Raw genomic sequence first — 12,792 nt, 5'->3', positions numbered from 1 at the left:
TGATTTGGCACTTGGCTGTTTGCTGTGAGGCTGTATTAAAAATGGAAGAAGATTTTTATATATACACACATCTAGAGTTGGTGTATCTCAGCCCAGTTATTAGAGTTTGCAGTTCCTATGTTAGTAAACAATGTTGTGTGCCATGTTTTGCAAATTTGAAATAAACATATGTTATGACTACAGTGATAGACAATAAGAAATTGACATATTGCCCAGTAGGTAGATTAAATAGCTCTAAGATGGAGCACAGGTGTTAGCTTTCACAGGGATAGCCACAACATGCTGAAACTACGGTGTAATGCAATTATAAAAATACAAAGAGAATGCTAAGATTTGGTTTGCTAAAAATATAAAAATAAATGATTTATATGGTATGATTGTAAAAATGGGTATTCAGCAAGTGTGCTTTTCTGTTGTGTCATGGAGAGCCCCTATTCTTCATGTGTATCTATAATGGTTTAGAGACAGCTCGCACTGACTGGCTTAAATGACAAGAAAATTTTAAGTGTTTAGATAAATGGATTGTGAAGGAAAGAATTGTTTTACTTTTTCATAATATTCCAGTCATGATGTAATGGGTGATATTAAGTTAAATTACCATGCTGCTGTTTTATCCTGTCTTCTAGAAATTATATTTTACCGCTAATGAACTCTCTCAGTGAACACCATGCCCATCTTCATTTTGCCAAAATACATCATTGTGGGGTAACACACGTTAGCGTGGGCTCATCTGATGAGAAGTTTCCATGTCTCAGAATTAAAAGCTGGCTGCCAAATGAACCAAATTTGAAAAAAAAAAAAAAAAAAAAAGCAAGCACTATCAGTGGGGAAAATTAGGATGTGCATTAAGCGTTCTCAGATCTAGTGTTTTCTCTGTAGATGCGTCAAAGGCACGCTCAAAAGCGAAAGCGCTGTCACGGCACATGAGTGTTTCCAAGTGCCTGTTTTTCAGGGTGCTATGGCTGCGGCCTGAGATACTCAAAGTTTAACTTTTGCAACACAGCAATGCACACTGCATGTCATATGACGAGGAACAACCAATCACAGCCAGTATCTTCCCTTTCTGCCATTAACATCAGTCTATAATAAATATGAAAAAACATTTTAGGCCTAATACACACTTGAAGTTATGGTCACTTAAAAACTTCAGATGCAACCTGCCTGCACACCCTTAAAAGTTGGCACAGAGTACTGGCAAGAGTAGCACCCAGTGCTCGATCTCGCATTTCTAGGTGGTCAAAGACACGGCATGTGCCCTGGCCCCTAGTAATCTCGCAATTACATTTGCCGTTGCTCTAAATGTAAATCTAAACAAATGTTAAAAACTGCCAAGATTTTCACTGTTGGCTGAAGTTTACATCTGAAGATGTGCGTACTGTATAGAAATACATTTTTAAAAAGAAGAAAAATGTAAAACACCAGAATGATCCTTTAATGAGTGCGTGTCTTTTGCCAGGATACTTGAATCTAAATGGTAAAATTGTCAGTGGGTGCCCAAGAATACATTCAGATCTGCAAGGGAAATTGTTTGCATAGAAATCCTGTCAGTATCACTGTAACCAAAGCAGCAGGTCAGATTTATTAGACTTAAAGTTTTTTAGGTATATGGCTCCAACTACCTACAATAGCAGCTAAACAAAGAATCCTCTGAAGTTTAAAAATAACGGTAGGCTCAGAATAATCAGGAACATTTAGATTGCTTAGCCATGAACTTGCTGTGTCACATGTTTTGAGATAAATCTTGTGTCCACTATTGCAAACATTTACCACTCCGAGTTGTTTATCTTAGAGGTCAGACGATTGTAACTTTGTGTTATACCAGATTGTCCTCACAATTATAGCTATAAGTTGCATGGAGGATGAGCACAGTGGCCTCTACTTTTGAGCATTCCCCTCTCCTAAAGGCAAAGCTAAAATAAGACTTAAAGTGTGATACGACAAACATTTAACTGTTGTTAGTAAATGGATTGAAAGACACATGGTGAACGAATAAATAACCCTGATGAAAATAAGGTCCCATTCAGTTGTGAGGTTACAGATTGACTAGAAAACATTGGCACATGGTAGCTTGGACTTCTGGGGACTTCTTATGAAGTCAGACAAGACTGTTGAAAGCTGTCTTTTGTTTCTTTAGAAACTAATTAGTGTACATCCATTGTCTTTTTGGTCTCAGAAAGTTGTAAAAATGCCTTAGCTTTGATGAAAAAACACTGCCTAAATGATTAAAACATATTAAAACTCGTTTCCCCCTTCACCCTTTACATCAGTTGGTAAGAGGCGCTTGAAATCTGTGCCCTACGACCAACGTGTACTGCTCTTTTATCCATCAAATGAAGTTGTTCCCTCCATTGCTGATGAGTTTCTCTTTCTTCTTGAGTTTCTTCAGCAGACAGGAGGCAATGCCTAAAGCACCACCCTTCAAAAAGCGAACAAAGTTGTCTCCCACTAGCGGGCCCATGGCAAACAGACCTGGCTCCTTGGTGCACTCAAAAGTGTAGGGGTGGATGTCAATGGGGTTCTGCGTGCAAGAGATGGGTTTTGTCGGATCCTGACCCAGGTACTGGCCCTGACCCTTCAAGAAAAACAAGTTAGGGTTGGTCCCGATCAGCACTAGTGCCATGGAGATCTTGAATGCCTTGAGGGAGTTGTTCCCCTGCAGCAAACACTTCATGTCAGACTGGAAGGACACCACGCAGTGTTCAGGGAAACTGGTGTAGTCAGGAAACAGGCTGACACTGGCATTACCAGCCATGTTACCTGTGGCAAGTTGGGGCTTTGGGCACATCTTGGCACATACTGAAGAGGCAATGCTTACAGCCTGGGGTCTGTTTGAAGCAGAGGAGGGAGCCACGTTTGTGTAGGTCTGAGAGCACATCATGTTATAGACTTTGTGGTACTCTGGGTACAGGGTCTTGGGCAGCTGTTTGAAGATGAGGTCTGGGTCGTCTACGCTCTTACGAAAGACATGAAGCACTCTTATGTTGCTGTTACAAGCGCACAGAACTGCGTCTGCAGCACTTAAACCCGCACCTACAATTAAAATCGGATCAGAGTTCATATCCAGTTTTCTCAGGCTTACAGCCAAACCCAAATCTGAGATGCTGTGGGATACAAACGGTAGGTCCTCCCCCTCTGCGCCTAATCGAACTGGTGAATCAGACGCACCAGTGGCCAGAACTACATTCTCAGCAAACAGAGAGAAGGGAACATGAGTGTCGTTCTGCACCTGCTGGTATCCCCTTACCTCCCAGAGAGCCCCCCCTCCTCCCTTGTTGAGACACTCAACTCCATTTACCTCAAAGCCTTCATTCCCACCATCTACCACCCCTCCATCTCCTTGATCAGTGTGCCCATTCTCCAGACCTTCCCCCTCGTGCCCCCGGCTGAGTTTCTGGACAGAGGTCACGTAGGTGTTGTCAACAAAATTCTTTTGGAGGCCCTTTAGCTTCACATAGTTACGATAATAGGATGATATCTCCTCTGGGGTGGCTCTGTCACTGGTTACATCCCTAGAGAGAGAAGAGACAATGAGAAAAGAGGTAGCACAGAATTAAACTGAGGCTTGAGCCATGTCTTTGATGTTTACGTTGTCCTCTCTCAGTACCTGCGTTTCCCGTTTGTCAAGTCTCTATAGTTAACACCGGGAAGCTCCATCCAGATACCAAGACTAATAGTCAGCATGGAGCCTTCCATTGCCTGAGGAGAGAAGAAGCGTAGAGGAAAAAGCAACGTCTGAGACGGTTAAAACAAAACGACTGACAATACAACACATCCTCGATCCCAACTTGTCAAATACCAATGCTTCATCAGTGGTCCTGCATGCCAAACTATGACTCTTTAGATACCCCTCAAGCATCAGTTTTGGACGTTCAGGGACAGAGTATCAATGTATGTTCATTAAATGCATTTTGTCTTTTCAAAATAAACTTACATTTTCACAGAAAAGTCAGACTGCATGTTAAATTTCCTGTGAAAACGAAGTGTATCTTGAAAGAAGACAATGCATGTAACAGGCAGAACTTGACACGGTGTCCCAGAACATCAATAACCAATGCACCCAGGGTACCTTGCACGTTGAATGTGGACGTGGAAAGTCCATGACCAAACATCAGTATGTGACGAGGTCGGAGTGAGAATGTTTTGTGATGTAATGTCATGCAGCACAGCTGGAGTAGTTTTCTGTACATACCAGCACTTAAATTCAGTTAAGTTTTATTTGTATAGCCCAGCCTCACAAATCCCAATTTGCCTCAGAGGGCTTTACAAGATACGATACTCTCCGTACTTGTACCCTCACAGTGGATAAAGAATAAAAACCCTTTAATCGGAAAGAAAATTTGAGAAACCTCAGAAAGAGCAACTGAGGAGTGCATTAAGTTGTTTTTAAAAGGACTGGATTGACTTTTGGTTTCACATAGGACAAAAACAGTGGTCTCTCAGGTGAAAAGCTTGAGTTTGTTTGACCCATCCTCCAACCCACCCTGTGTGGACTCTCTCGGTTTTTTTACTACAGTACTTGCTCAGAGCGTCAAAATATGCTCTTGCCCAGTGCGTTTCATGCTGCATGGTATCTGACGCGAATATATGGATCATTACAAACACATGGAAGACTAAACCTTGTATCTTACATGCCAAGCACCTCCAGGTGTTGCCCTCCCGAGCACCAGATGTGGGATGTGCTGCTGCTTGTCCCTCCTCCACTGAAGGACAGGAGGGAACTCGTAGCCAAAGTCAGCATTGGGGTGTAGAAGTGTGTCAAAAAGCACAGCCACAGGGTTCCTCGATCTCCCCTCGAGACCTTCACTCAGATATTCCAGATCCTGCAAAACAGTCCATGTCATGACACAGATGTGCAGCTGTGATCGTGTCTACATGTGCAAGGAATTCATATGTGTACCTACCTGTTCAGTGATGGATAGGTGCTTGGTCTCCTGCAGTTTCCTGTACAGTATGGGGTTTGGGTGGACAGTTGTTGTATCAAGGTAGGGCTTGTATCCACTCAGCAGGTAGGACAGACAGATACCTGATGGGCCATTGCCTAAAAACAGACCCAGGTTTGGGAAACAGTTGGCTCAGCATCACAAAGGAGCACACAGCATTACATGTTGCTTTAAAGATAAAAATGCAGAGGTTGGACCAAGTCATTGTTTTGTGAGTCATGAGTAAGTTCAGTTCTGGTGCTCAAGTTCCAAGTCTTAGGGCCCTGACACACCAAGTCAATGATCAGATGTCAGTCAGTGTCAGGCTGTCGGTGAGCTGTTTCCTTAGATTTTGCTGTGTTTCCTGCACCACCGGCACCAGTTGGCCCTTGTATCCTTTTCTGGCTGACTCTGCACATTCAATAGGCCCGCTAGGAAAACAAATAGACAGCTAAAGTAAAGAGAGCATGAGATCAGGACAAACAGATGAGGTCAGACTGTTTTACTAGCCATTGAGCTCTTTTGCAAAATGGGTTGATAATTGTTTGTGTTATTGTTCACCGCGGTGTGTTCAGGTGCAACTTTTTGGCTGAGACACAGGTGACGCAAGAGTCGCCCTTCGTCTTCACAAGTTCTTTGATGTTGGTTTCGCGTTTAGACTTTGAGTTTCGAGTCCTTAACAAGTCATAATGCACTCTTCACCAACTGTAATGGCATTTTGACATCGGATTAATAACATTAAAGTTACAAAATCGTGAATGCTTTTTACAGTTTGGAAATAAGTTTGTTTTGTTAGTTTTGCATATTATAATTTGTTTCTTATTTATCAAAGTGTAGTTTTTGTACACAAACGAAATTGGTATAATTTTTTCATGGTTCTTTATGGTTCTCTCCTTGAACTTCCTGTATACTTTTTAATCTTTGGGCTTTGGGGGAGGTATCGAGTTGTTTTTTTGAGGTCAAAAGTCTCAGTTCAAATAAAGTCATGAACCATTGGTGTTAAAGTTCAAGTTCAGTTACAAGTCTTTGTTTATTTTGCCAAGTTGAGTCTAAAGTCATCGAATTTGTGACTTGAGTCCAAGTCATGTGAGTCGAATCCACACCTCTGTTAAAATGTAGGATTAGGGCCAATATAAAATCATTAAAGGTCAGGAGGTTAAGAGCAAAGTGTTTACCAATGATGACCACGGGGACAGTGGGTGGGTGCTCTTGTCGCAGAGTGGTCTCTTCCAGAAGAGGCATGGCTGGAGCCTGGGCCAGAGCCGGCACTGAGGAGGAACGACAGAAATGTGAAGAAAGTTCCAGACATTTCTGCAGCCGTCCATTCGATGTTCAACTAAAAGCAGAGGCCCGTTTGTGCTTTGTCTCCCCCCTCACTGCTTCCATGTTTCTGGGTCAGATTATTTGAACAGGTTCAAACCGGCTTGCTGTCTTTGTGTCTGCCAATGTTGTTGTTCTCTCATGTTTGCTTAGATCCTGTCTCTATCCTCCATCATCAGCTGACACACACACACTGAACGGGGGAAAAAAACATTATTCATCCTGTTATTGTGCTTCCACACACACAGCCACAACCCTCCCTGTCTGTCTGGGGCTTCACACACGTGGAAACACCCCGCCACAACACAACGAGCCCCCAGCTTTTCTCTATGCCGTCCCGCCAACGTCCACAGACCCCCTGTCCTATCAAACATGGCCCGCGGCGAGGCTAGCCTCTGTTAACCCCGGTGCCGCTTCCCAAACAAAAGGGAGTTCTAATCAGATTTGTGTAGGCTTGGGTCTGTTGTGAAACGTTGCCGTTGAGCATGTGTAGTGTGTGTTTGTGTGTTACGGGACAGTGCCATTGTGTGCCCGCCGGGCAGCAAATCCCCCCTGATCACTTCTCCGAGTGGGCCCTAATCCCACTGGGCCTGTTTATGTCTTTACCGCCCCTTTCAACAGCAGCAGGGTGAGAATGTGGACCTGGCATGCTGACAGAGCTCCTCCTCTCACAGCCACCCACCACACACACACACACACACACACACACACATACACTCACACATTCACAGCCACTCCCGCCAAAACATCACCCACCAGCTACAGCCAACAGTGCCCACTTGCCCCAGTTTCATAAAAACCCAAACACTGTCCACACCGCCTTTGTCTTACATCCCAAAACTCTGGCTCACTTCCCTTAAAACTCCCATGTCTCCCTGCTGCCAATACGGTCCACCTCATTTCACCCCCCACCCCGTCTCCCCCTGTCTGACCTGTGTCTGTAACCGGTTGTCTTTGGTCATTGGCTTGTTTACTCTTTTCACTGAAAGCACTGGGATTCCACACATTGCCTGCCCTGTTTGGAGAACGTCGTGCCCCCAGTTGGCAAGCTGATACTGGTATTTCCATGTCACTGGGCAATTTGACAACCCCCACAGTGTTTAAACAGTCTTTACGTAACAGGGTTTTTTTTTCTTAAACTTTCACTTTCCAGACCTTTTAAATCAGTGCATACTAGAATGAGCCCTTTGATGTGAGTACATTTCAGGGGATCCGATCTAATCTGCAAAAATCTATTCTTATTTAAGATTATATGTCATTTTACACCAATGAACAGTATGAGAACAGTATGTAAGACAAATCGATCCACACTTAAAGTTCTTATTACTTTTGTTGAGGGGGAGCTTTGAACCACATCTGTCCTAATCAGCAAATGGAGCAAGAATATTTATTCACACAGCAGTATGTCATTCAATGTCTGTTTGGGCTGTTATTTAGTCCCCTGAGCCTGCATCTCATCTCTATCAGCCTGAGTAGGATTATTATTGTGTGCATCATTAACTGTTGTTGCATCAAGTGCTTTTGACAGATGTAAATATTGCATGATGCAACAACAACGCTGTAATGCTATTACATCATGATTCACAACACAATTTTATATTTTTTTAAGATGATATATGCAAGAGTGAATAATGAGTATATTTGTATGTGCTTCATTTACTGTATTTTTTCTATTTATTTAAACCCCAAAGTAAAAAAAAATAAATACGTTTATAGTTTTAAGTATATAAAAATGTCTGTATAATGTGTCTTAAAGAAGTCAAAAGTTTTTTTTCAAAGTATGTCTTTAAAAAATTTTTCAAAAAAGGTCATACTAAAAAGTCATTTTATAGTATGTCTTGAAAATGTAATAAATACATTCAAAGTATCTCTTTAAATAAGGTTTTTTTAAAGTCATATTATTTAATGTCTTTAAAAAGTTTTTCAAAGTCACATTGTCGTATGTCTTAAAGTTTTTAAAAAATCATAGGATGTCTTCATTTTTTTTTTTTAAAAAAAAAAAGTCACATTATTTAATGTCTTAAAAAAGTTTTAAAAAAGTCATTATAGTATGTCTTTTTTTAAGTCATATTATTGTCTTTAAAAAAGTTTTAAAAACATATTATATAAGTCTTAAAAACAAAAAAGAATTAGTCATATCATAGTAAAACATTTAAACATTATTTAAAAAGTCATAAAATAATCATATTATTGTAAATCTTCAAAAATTGAAAACAATATTGTGTCTTAAAAAAGTTTAAAAATCATGTATTTAAAAAGTAAAAAGAAAAGTCATATGATAGTATGTCTAACTTTTTATTAGTCATAGTATGTTTGAAAAATTAAAAAAATGTTATAGTATGTGCTGTCATAGTGTAGTTACTGATGTTGTATTAAGTGCCATTGAAAGATGTAAATATTACCTGACAGTGCTGTGCTGCTGTTGCATCATGCTGTTTCACAATACAGTTTTATATTTTATTTTTGAGATTATGGAAACAAATACAAATACACTTTAAAATAATAATAAAAATACGGTTACAGTGCAGATCATCCAAACTGCTTTACCTATAGCCACAGCTAACAAGTGATATTAGACTTCATTATCGTTGCTAGTTTTTGGTTTGTTGTACTGGCCTCCTGCCCTTTTATGCGCCTATATGTGCACGTTGTGCAGCATGCGTGGACAGGACGAACCATACTTTTCCAGAACATAGTGTACTGTGTATTAGGGGCTACACATGGGAAACAAATGACACTTAATGTTACACTTCGAATCTCCAGTGTGGTCAGCAGAATAACAAAAGCCTTTTTGTGGTGAATTTGAGCACCATGCTTGAAAATAATGCGTCTCAATCAGGACTGCTCTTTTTTATTCTTAGTACAGGCTCTGTTTGAAAGGTGCGTTTTTCCACAGGCCTGCATCTCTGCAACTTGTGCTAATTTGCACGGAGCCTGCAGGTCAGTTACAAAATTAGGTTAACTTGGAACCAGCACTGTCTATAGATATATATGTGTGCTTGTGTGTGTGTGGATTTTGCTGCAGCACACGCTACTGGATGATGCAGTCTGTTACACCATCACACACATCATCCTCATGGGCTCAAACCTCCCACCATACACTCCTGCTGACTCCGAGCAGCGGTCCTTGCAGCTTGCATCCAATAAGGCACAAGGAGCACATGCGACAAGCGGCTATGTCACCATCATTGCATAATTTAGGTCAAACACACACTCACGGGCATCCGCAACACTCGGCCAAGAACAGGATCTCTTACCGCGCTGTGATGAATGTCTTTATGTCCCAGTCGCGTCCTGTTATCACGACCCCTGGCTGCGTTTCTAACCGTATAAATAGGCAGACACCGGTGGGAGGACCTATCCGACTGTCCGGGCTCTTGCATGAGATAATAAGCCAACCTCTCTCTCGTCATCTCACGCACACACACAGACACACACATAGACGCGCACACACACACTTACCTCCGTGCTGTTAAATCCGAGCAGACCTGGTTTATTCAGGTCTGACCAGCCTGTAAATGTCGCTTAAGAGATAGATCTTGTCTGTGTCTTGATGGTACAGACTGTGTATGTGTGTGTGAGAGAGAACCCGGTGTCCTGCGTTTGCTTTTGTCGTCACATGCGCATCTCTGCACCGGCACGCGTGCGCGCGCTCACGGAGAAAGAAGAGAGCCGGAAGATCAGAGCATCTCTGAGCTCAGCATCCTCACAGCACCGCCGACACTCTGCTGCTCACTGAGTGGGCTCTAAGAGGAGAGTTTTATTTTTGAGCCAAAATCTTAACAGCTAATGCTCAGGACAGTGTTTCTGCCCATTACAGCCTTGCTATGAGCCCATGCACGCTGTGATACATTCCACATCCCTCAATATTAAAGTGTTGGACTGAATTAACAGCATGTTAGTGATGTGGCTGTTCTCAGAAGCCTCTGGTAGTGAGGATAAAGCTTAAAAAGGTCCTAGAGGTGGCGCTGCAGAAATGGCTGACCAAACTGGAAAAGGTTCATCCTCTGGAGTACATGAATGTGGAAGATTCAGCCTGATGGTGGCGCTGCCTTTTCATGTAGACTTTTTTGTTCATAGATCACCAGAATGATTTAGAGCTATCTTTTAGGACAATGAAAACCTACCATTCTTTTGCAACACATTCTCAATCCGACCTCGTTACATATCAACATTTGGTCATGGACTTTCTTCTTCCACATACAACATGCAAGGTACTCTGGGTGTGTTGGTTGTTGATGTTCTGGGACACCATGTCAAGTTCTGCCTCCTTCATGCATTATCTTCTTTCAAGATACACTTTCATTTTAACAGGACATTTAACAGTTACATACAGTCGCTTTCAAAATAAACGTTGGTACAACACCGCAAATTGACCTTTATTTTCCTTGAACAACAAACACATGTGGTTGGGTTTTGGCAACAGAAGCACATGGTTAGGTTTAGGAAAGAGGAACAGGGTTTGGCTTTAGAATCTTATGGGATGCGAATACCGCTCTCTTGGGTGAAGGTCGGAGTTTCGCCGCCTTAACTTTCGTCCTTGTCCCGGCTTGTTTACCCCTGATGCCTACGGGGGCCATTAAACCATAACCGCAACTGGCAGCGTATCATGCTGATGTTAAAGGACACCTTTTCAACATGCTTTGTTCAGGGGGCACTTCTGCAAAATTATAGGAGGCCAGAGGGGCAATTCATAAACAAACATATCTATCTATCTATCTATCTATCTATCTATCTATCTATCTATCTATCTATGCACTCTGGCACCTTATTTACATTTTAAGTACAATAAAAAATTCCATTGTGAATCTGTTTTTTTTTTTTTTCATTAAATATAATAAAAAGGTCAGGGCCACATGGCATCCTGTCGTGGGCCAGATGTGGCCCATGGGTCACAAGTTAAGTATTACGGATTTAGCAGAATTGTTAAAGCCAACCCAGTCTCACCTTGAAATCATCGAAATTTGGTGCTTGGGCAGTGACTCGCGGCATCAGGAACCAACAAAAAAAAGCCATCCTTTAACGTCGACATGATAGGTGGCAATTCAATTTGGGGGAAATTCAATTTTTTCACTCCGTTGTCATAAACACACAGGTCCGAAATACACATGCATCCACAAACAGGACCTATACATGCAAAAAGTGGAGAGATGTCAGAGTGAGGGGGCTGCCATGGACAGGCGCCCCGAGCGGTTGGGTGCCTTGCTCAAGGTCACCTCAGCAGTGCCCAGGAGTTGAAGTGGCACCTCTCCAGCCACCAGTCCACGCTCCATATTTGGTCCTGATGGGGACTTGAACAGACGACTCTCCCGTTCCCAAGCCAAGTTCCTATGGACTGAGCTACTGTCAACCATTTAATGGCGTGTGGCAGCATCAGGGGGAAATGCAGCAGGGAAAGAACGAAAATAAAGGTGGCAAAAGTCTGAGTAGGGTGAATGGACAAACCCTGTTCTTTCTTTCGAAACCTGACCACGTGCTTCTGTTGCTTAAACCTAACCACCTGCTTTAGTTTTTGGAGGAAAAAAATGTCAGTTTGCGGTGTTGTACTGACGTAGTGCATTTATTTTTGAAAGAGACTGTATGTAGGCCTACACGTTAAATTTCCTGTGAAAACAGAAGTGTATTTTGAAAGAAGACAATGCATGTATCGGGCAGAACTTGACATGGTGTCCCAGAATATCAAGAATCAACACACCCAGGGTATCTTGCACATCATATCTGGACGTGGAGGGTCCATGACAGATCAGAGTGAGAATGTGTTGTGTTAACATGTGGCTAGGTTTAGGCACAAAAACCACAAGGTTATGGTTAAAAAACAGTTATGTTCTGGCTTAAACCAGTGGTTCACAACTGATGGGTCACGGTCCAAAAGTGGGTCATTGGTCCATTCTGAATGGATCACAAGTGACACGCAAATGTGTCAAGTACAGGGAATCTCTGGCACAGAACTTTTATTTAGAAGTGCCATGTCCTGCTGCAGAGTAAGAAACTAACAGACAGCTACTTGACAGAGACAGCAAACTAGCTCTACGACATGGCCAAACACAAGTATAACACTAAATGTATTTAACTGTGTAGACTTTGAACTAATGACTAAGGAGAAATGTGGACCCTGTGGCTGGACCAGTTGGGAACCACTGGCTTTAACTACCTGGTTTGGGGGGCACTATCGCGACAGAAAAACCAGTGTTGTCTCGTGTCTCGAGAGCCACTGAGAAAACAGCGACAAAACATCTGATGACTTAAAAGCTGGTGAGAACAGCAATGTCTCAATAAACAGGTTTTGTCGTCTGTTGGTCTTGAACAGTGGTCTGCAGCTTGGCAGATGTTGCACTAAGGTGACACGCCATCCACCTTCCCTCCAGTCAGCTCATAATACATCACTTTAAAAACATATGATATATATGAAACATGCAAATGTAATGTTTTTGTGGTTTACAAAAAAGTACATCAGCATTGTTTCCTGGTGATTGTGCTGACAAATTATACTGTGTTGAAATTTTTAGTTTTAATGTGTTAATGAACATAAAATGTTTGCGCCTTTTTGTCTTAA

At 42.0% G+C, this 12,792-nt stretch overlaps 1 protein-coding gene across 2 annotated transcripts; it reads right to left on the bottom strand.

Annotated features, from left to right (window-relative positions):
- Positions 1-472: 472 nt before the first annotated feature.
- Positions 473-9,840, bottom strand: osgin2 (oxidative stress induced growth inhibitor family member 2). 2 transcript variants are annotated; one of them, XM_049584008.1, is made up of 6 exons: positions 9,702-9,840; positions 6,095-6,187; positions 4,902-5,038; positions 4,629-4,820; positions 3,605-3,696; positions 473-3,509 (listed from the first exon to the last, which is right to left on the bottom strand). In XM_049584008.1, the coding sequence occupies exons 2-6, from the start codon at positions 6,159-6,161 to the stop codon at positions 2,327-2,329; spliced, it is 1,671 nt and encodes a 556-aa protein (XP_049439965.1). In that variant the 5' UTR covers positions 6,162-6,187; positions 9,702-9,840; the 3' UTR covers positions 473-2,326. The 2 variants fall into 2 exon arrangements, with proteins under 2 accessions (XP_049439965.1, XP_049439966.1); XM_049584009.1 differs by lacking the exon at positions 9,702-9,840 and adding an exon at positions 9,497-9,616.
- Positions 9,841-12,792: the final 2,952 nt, after the last annotated feature.

Source organism: Epinephelus fuscoguttatus, linkage group LG8 (genome assembly GCF_011397635.1).
Source record: "Epinephelus fuscoguttatus linkage group LG8, E.fuscoguttatus.final_Chr_v1".
Lineage (NCBI taxonomy): Eukaryota > Metazoa > Chordata > Actinopteri > Perciformes > Serranidae > Epinephelus > Epinephelus fuscoguttatus.
This window is presented reverse-complemented; position numbering and strand designations above follow the sequence as displayed.

Excerpts from the sequence above, each read along its gene's own strand:
- osgin2 (XM_049584008.1), bottom strand. The coding sequence starts at position 6,161 with ATGCCTCTTCTGGAAGAGACCACTCTGCGACAAGAGCACCCACCCACT. Across the intron at positions 3,697-4,628 it reads CACCTGGAGGTGCTTGGCAT|GCAATGGAAGGCTCCATGCT; the intron begins GTAAGATACAAG and ends TTCTCTCCTCAG. Across the intron at positions 3,510-3,604 it reads TTGACAAACGGGAAACGCAG|GGATGTAACCAGTGACAGAG; the intron begins GTACTGAGAGAG and ends TTCTCTCTCTAG.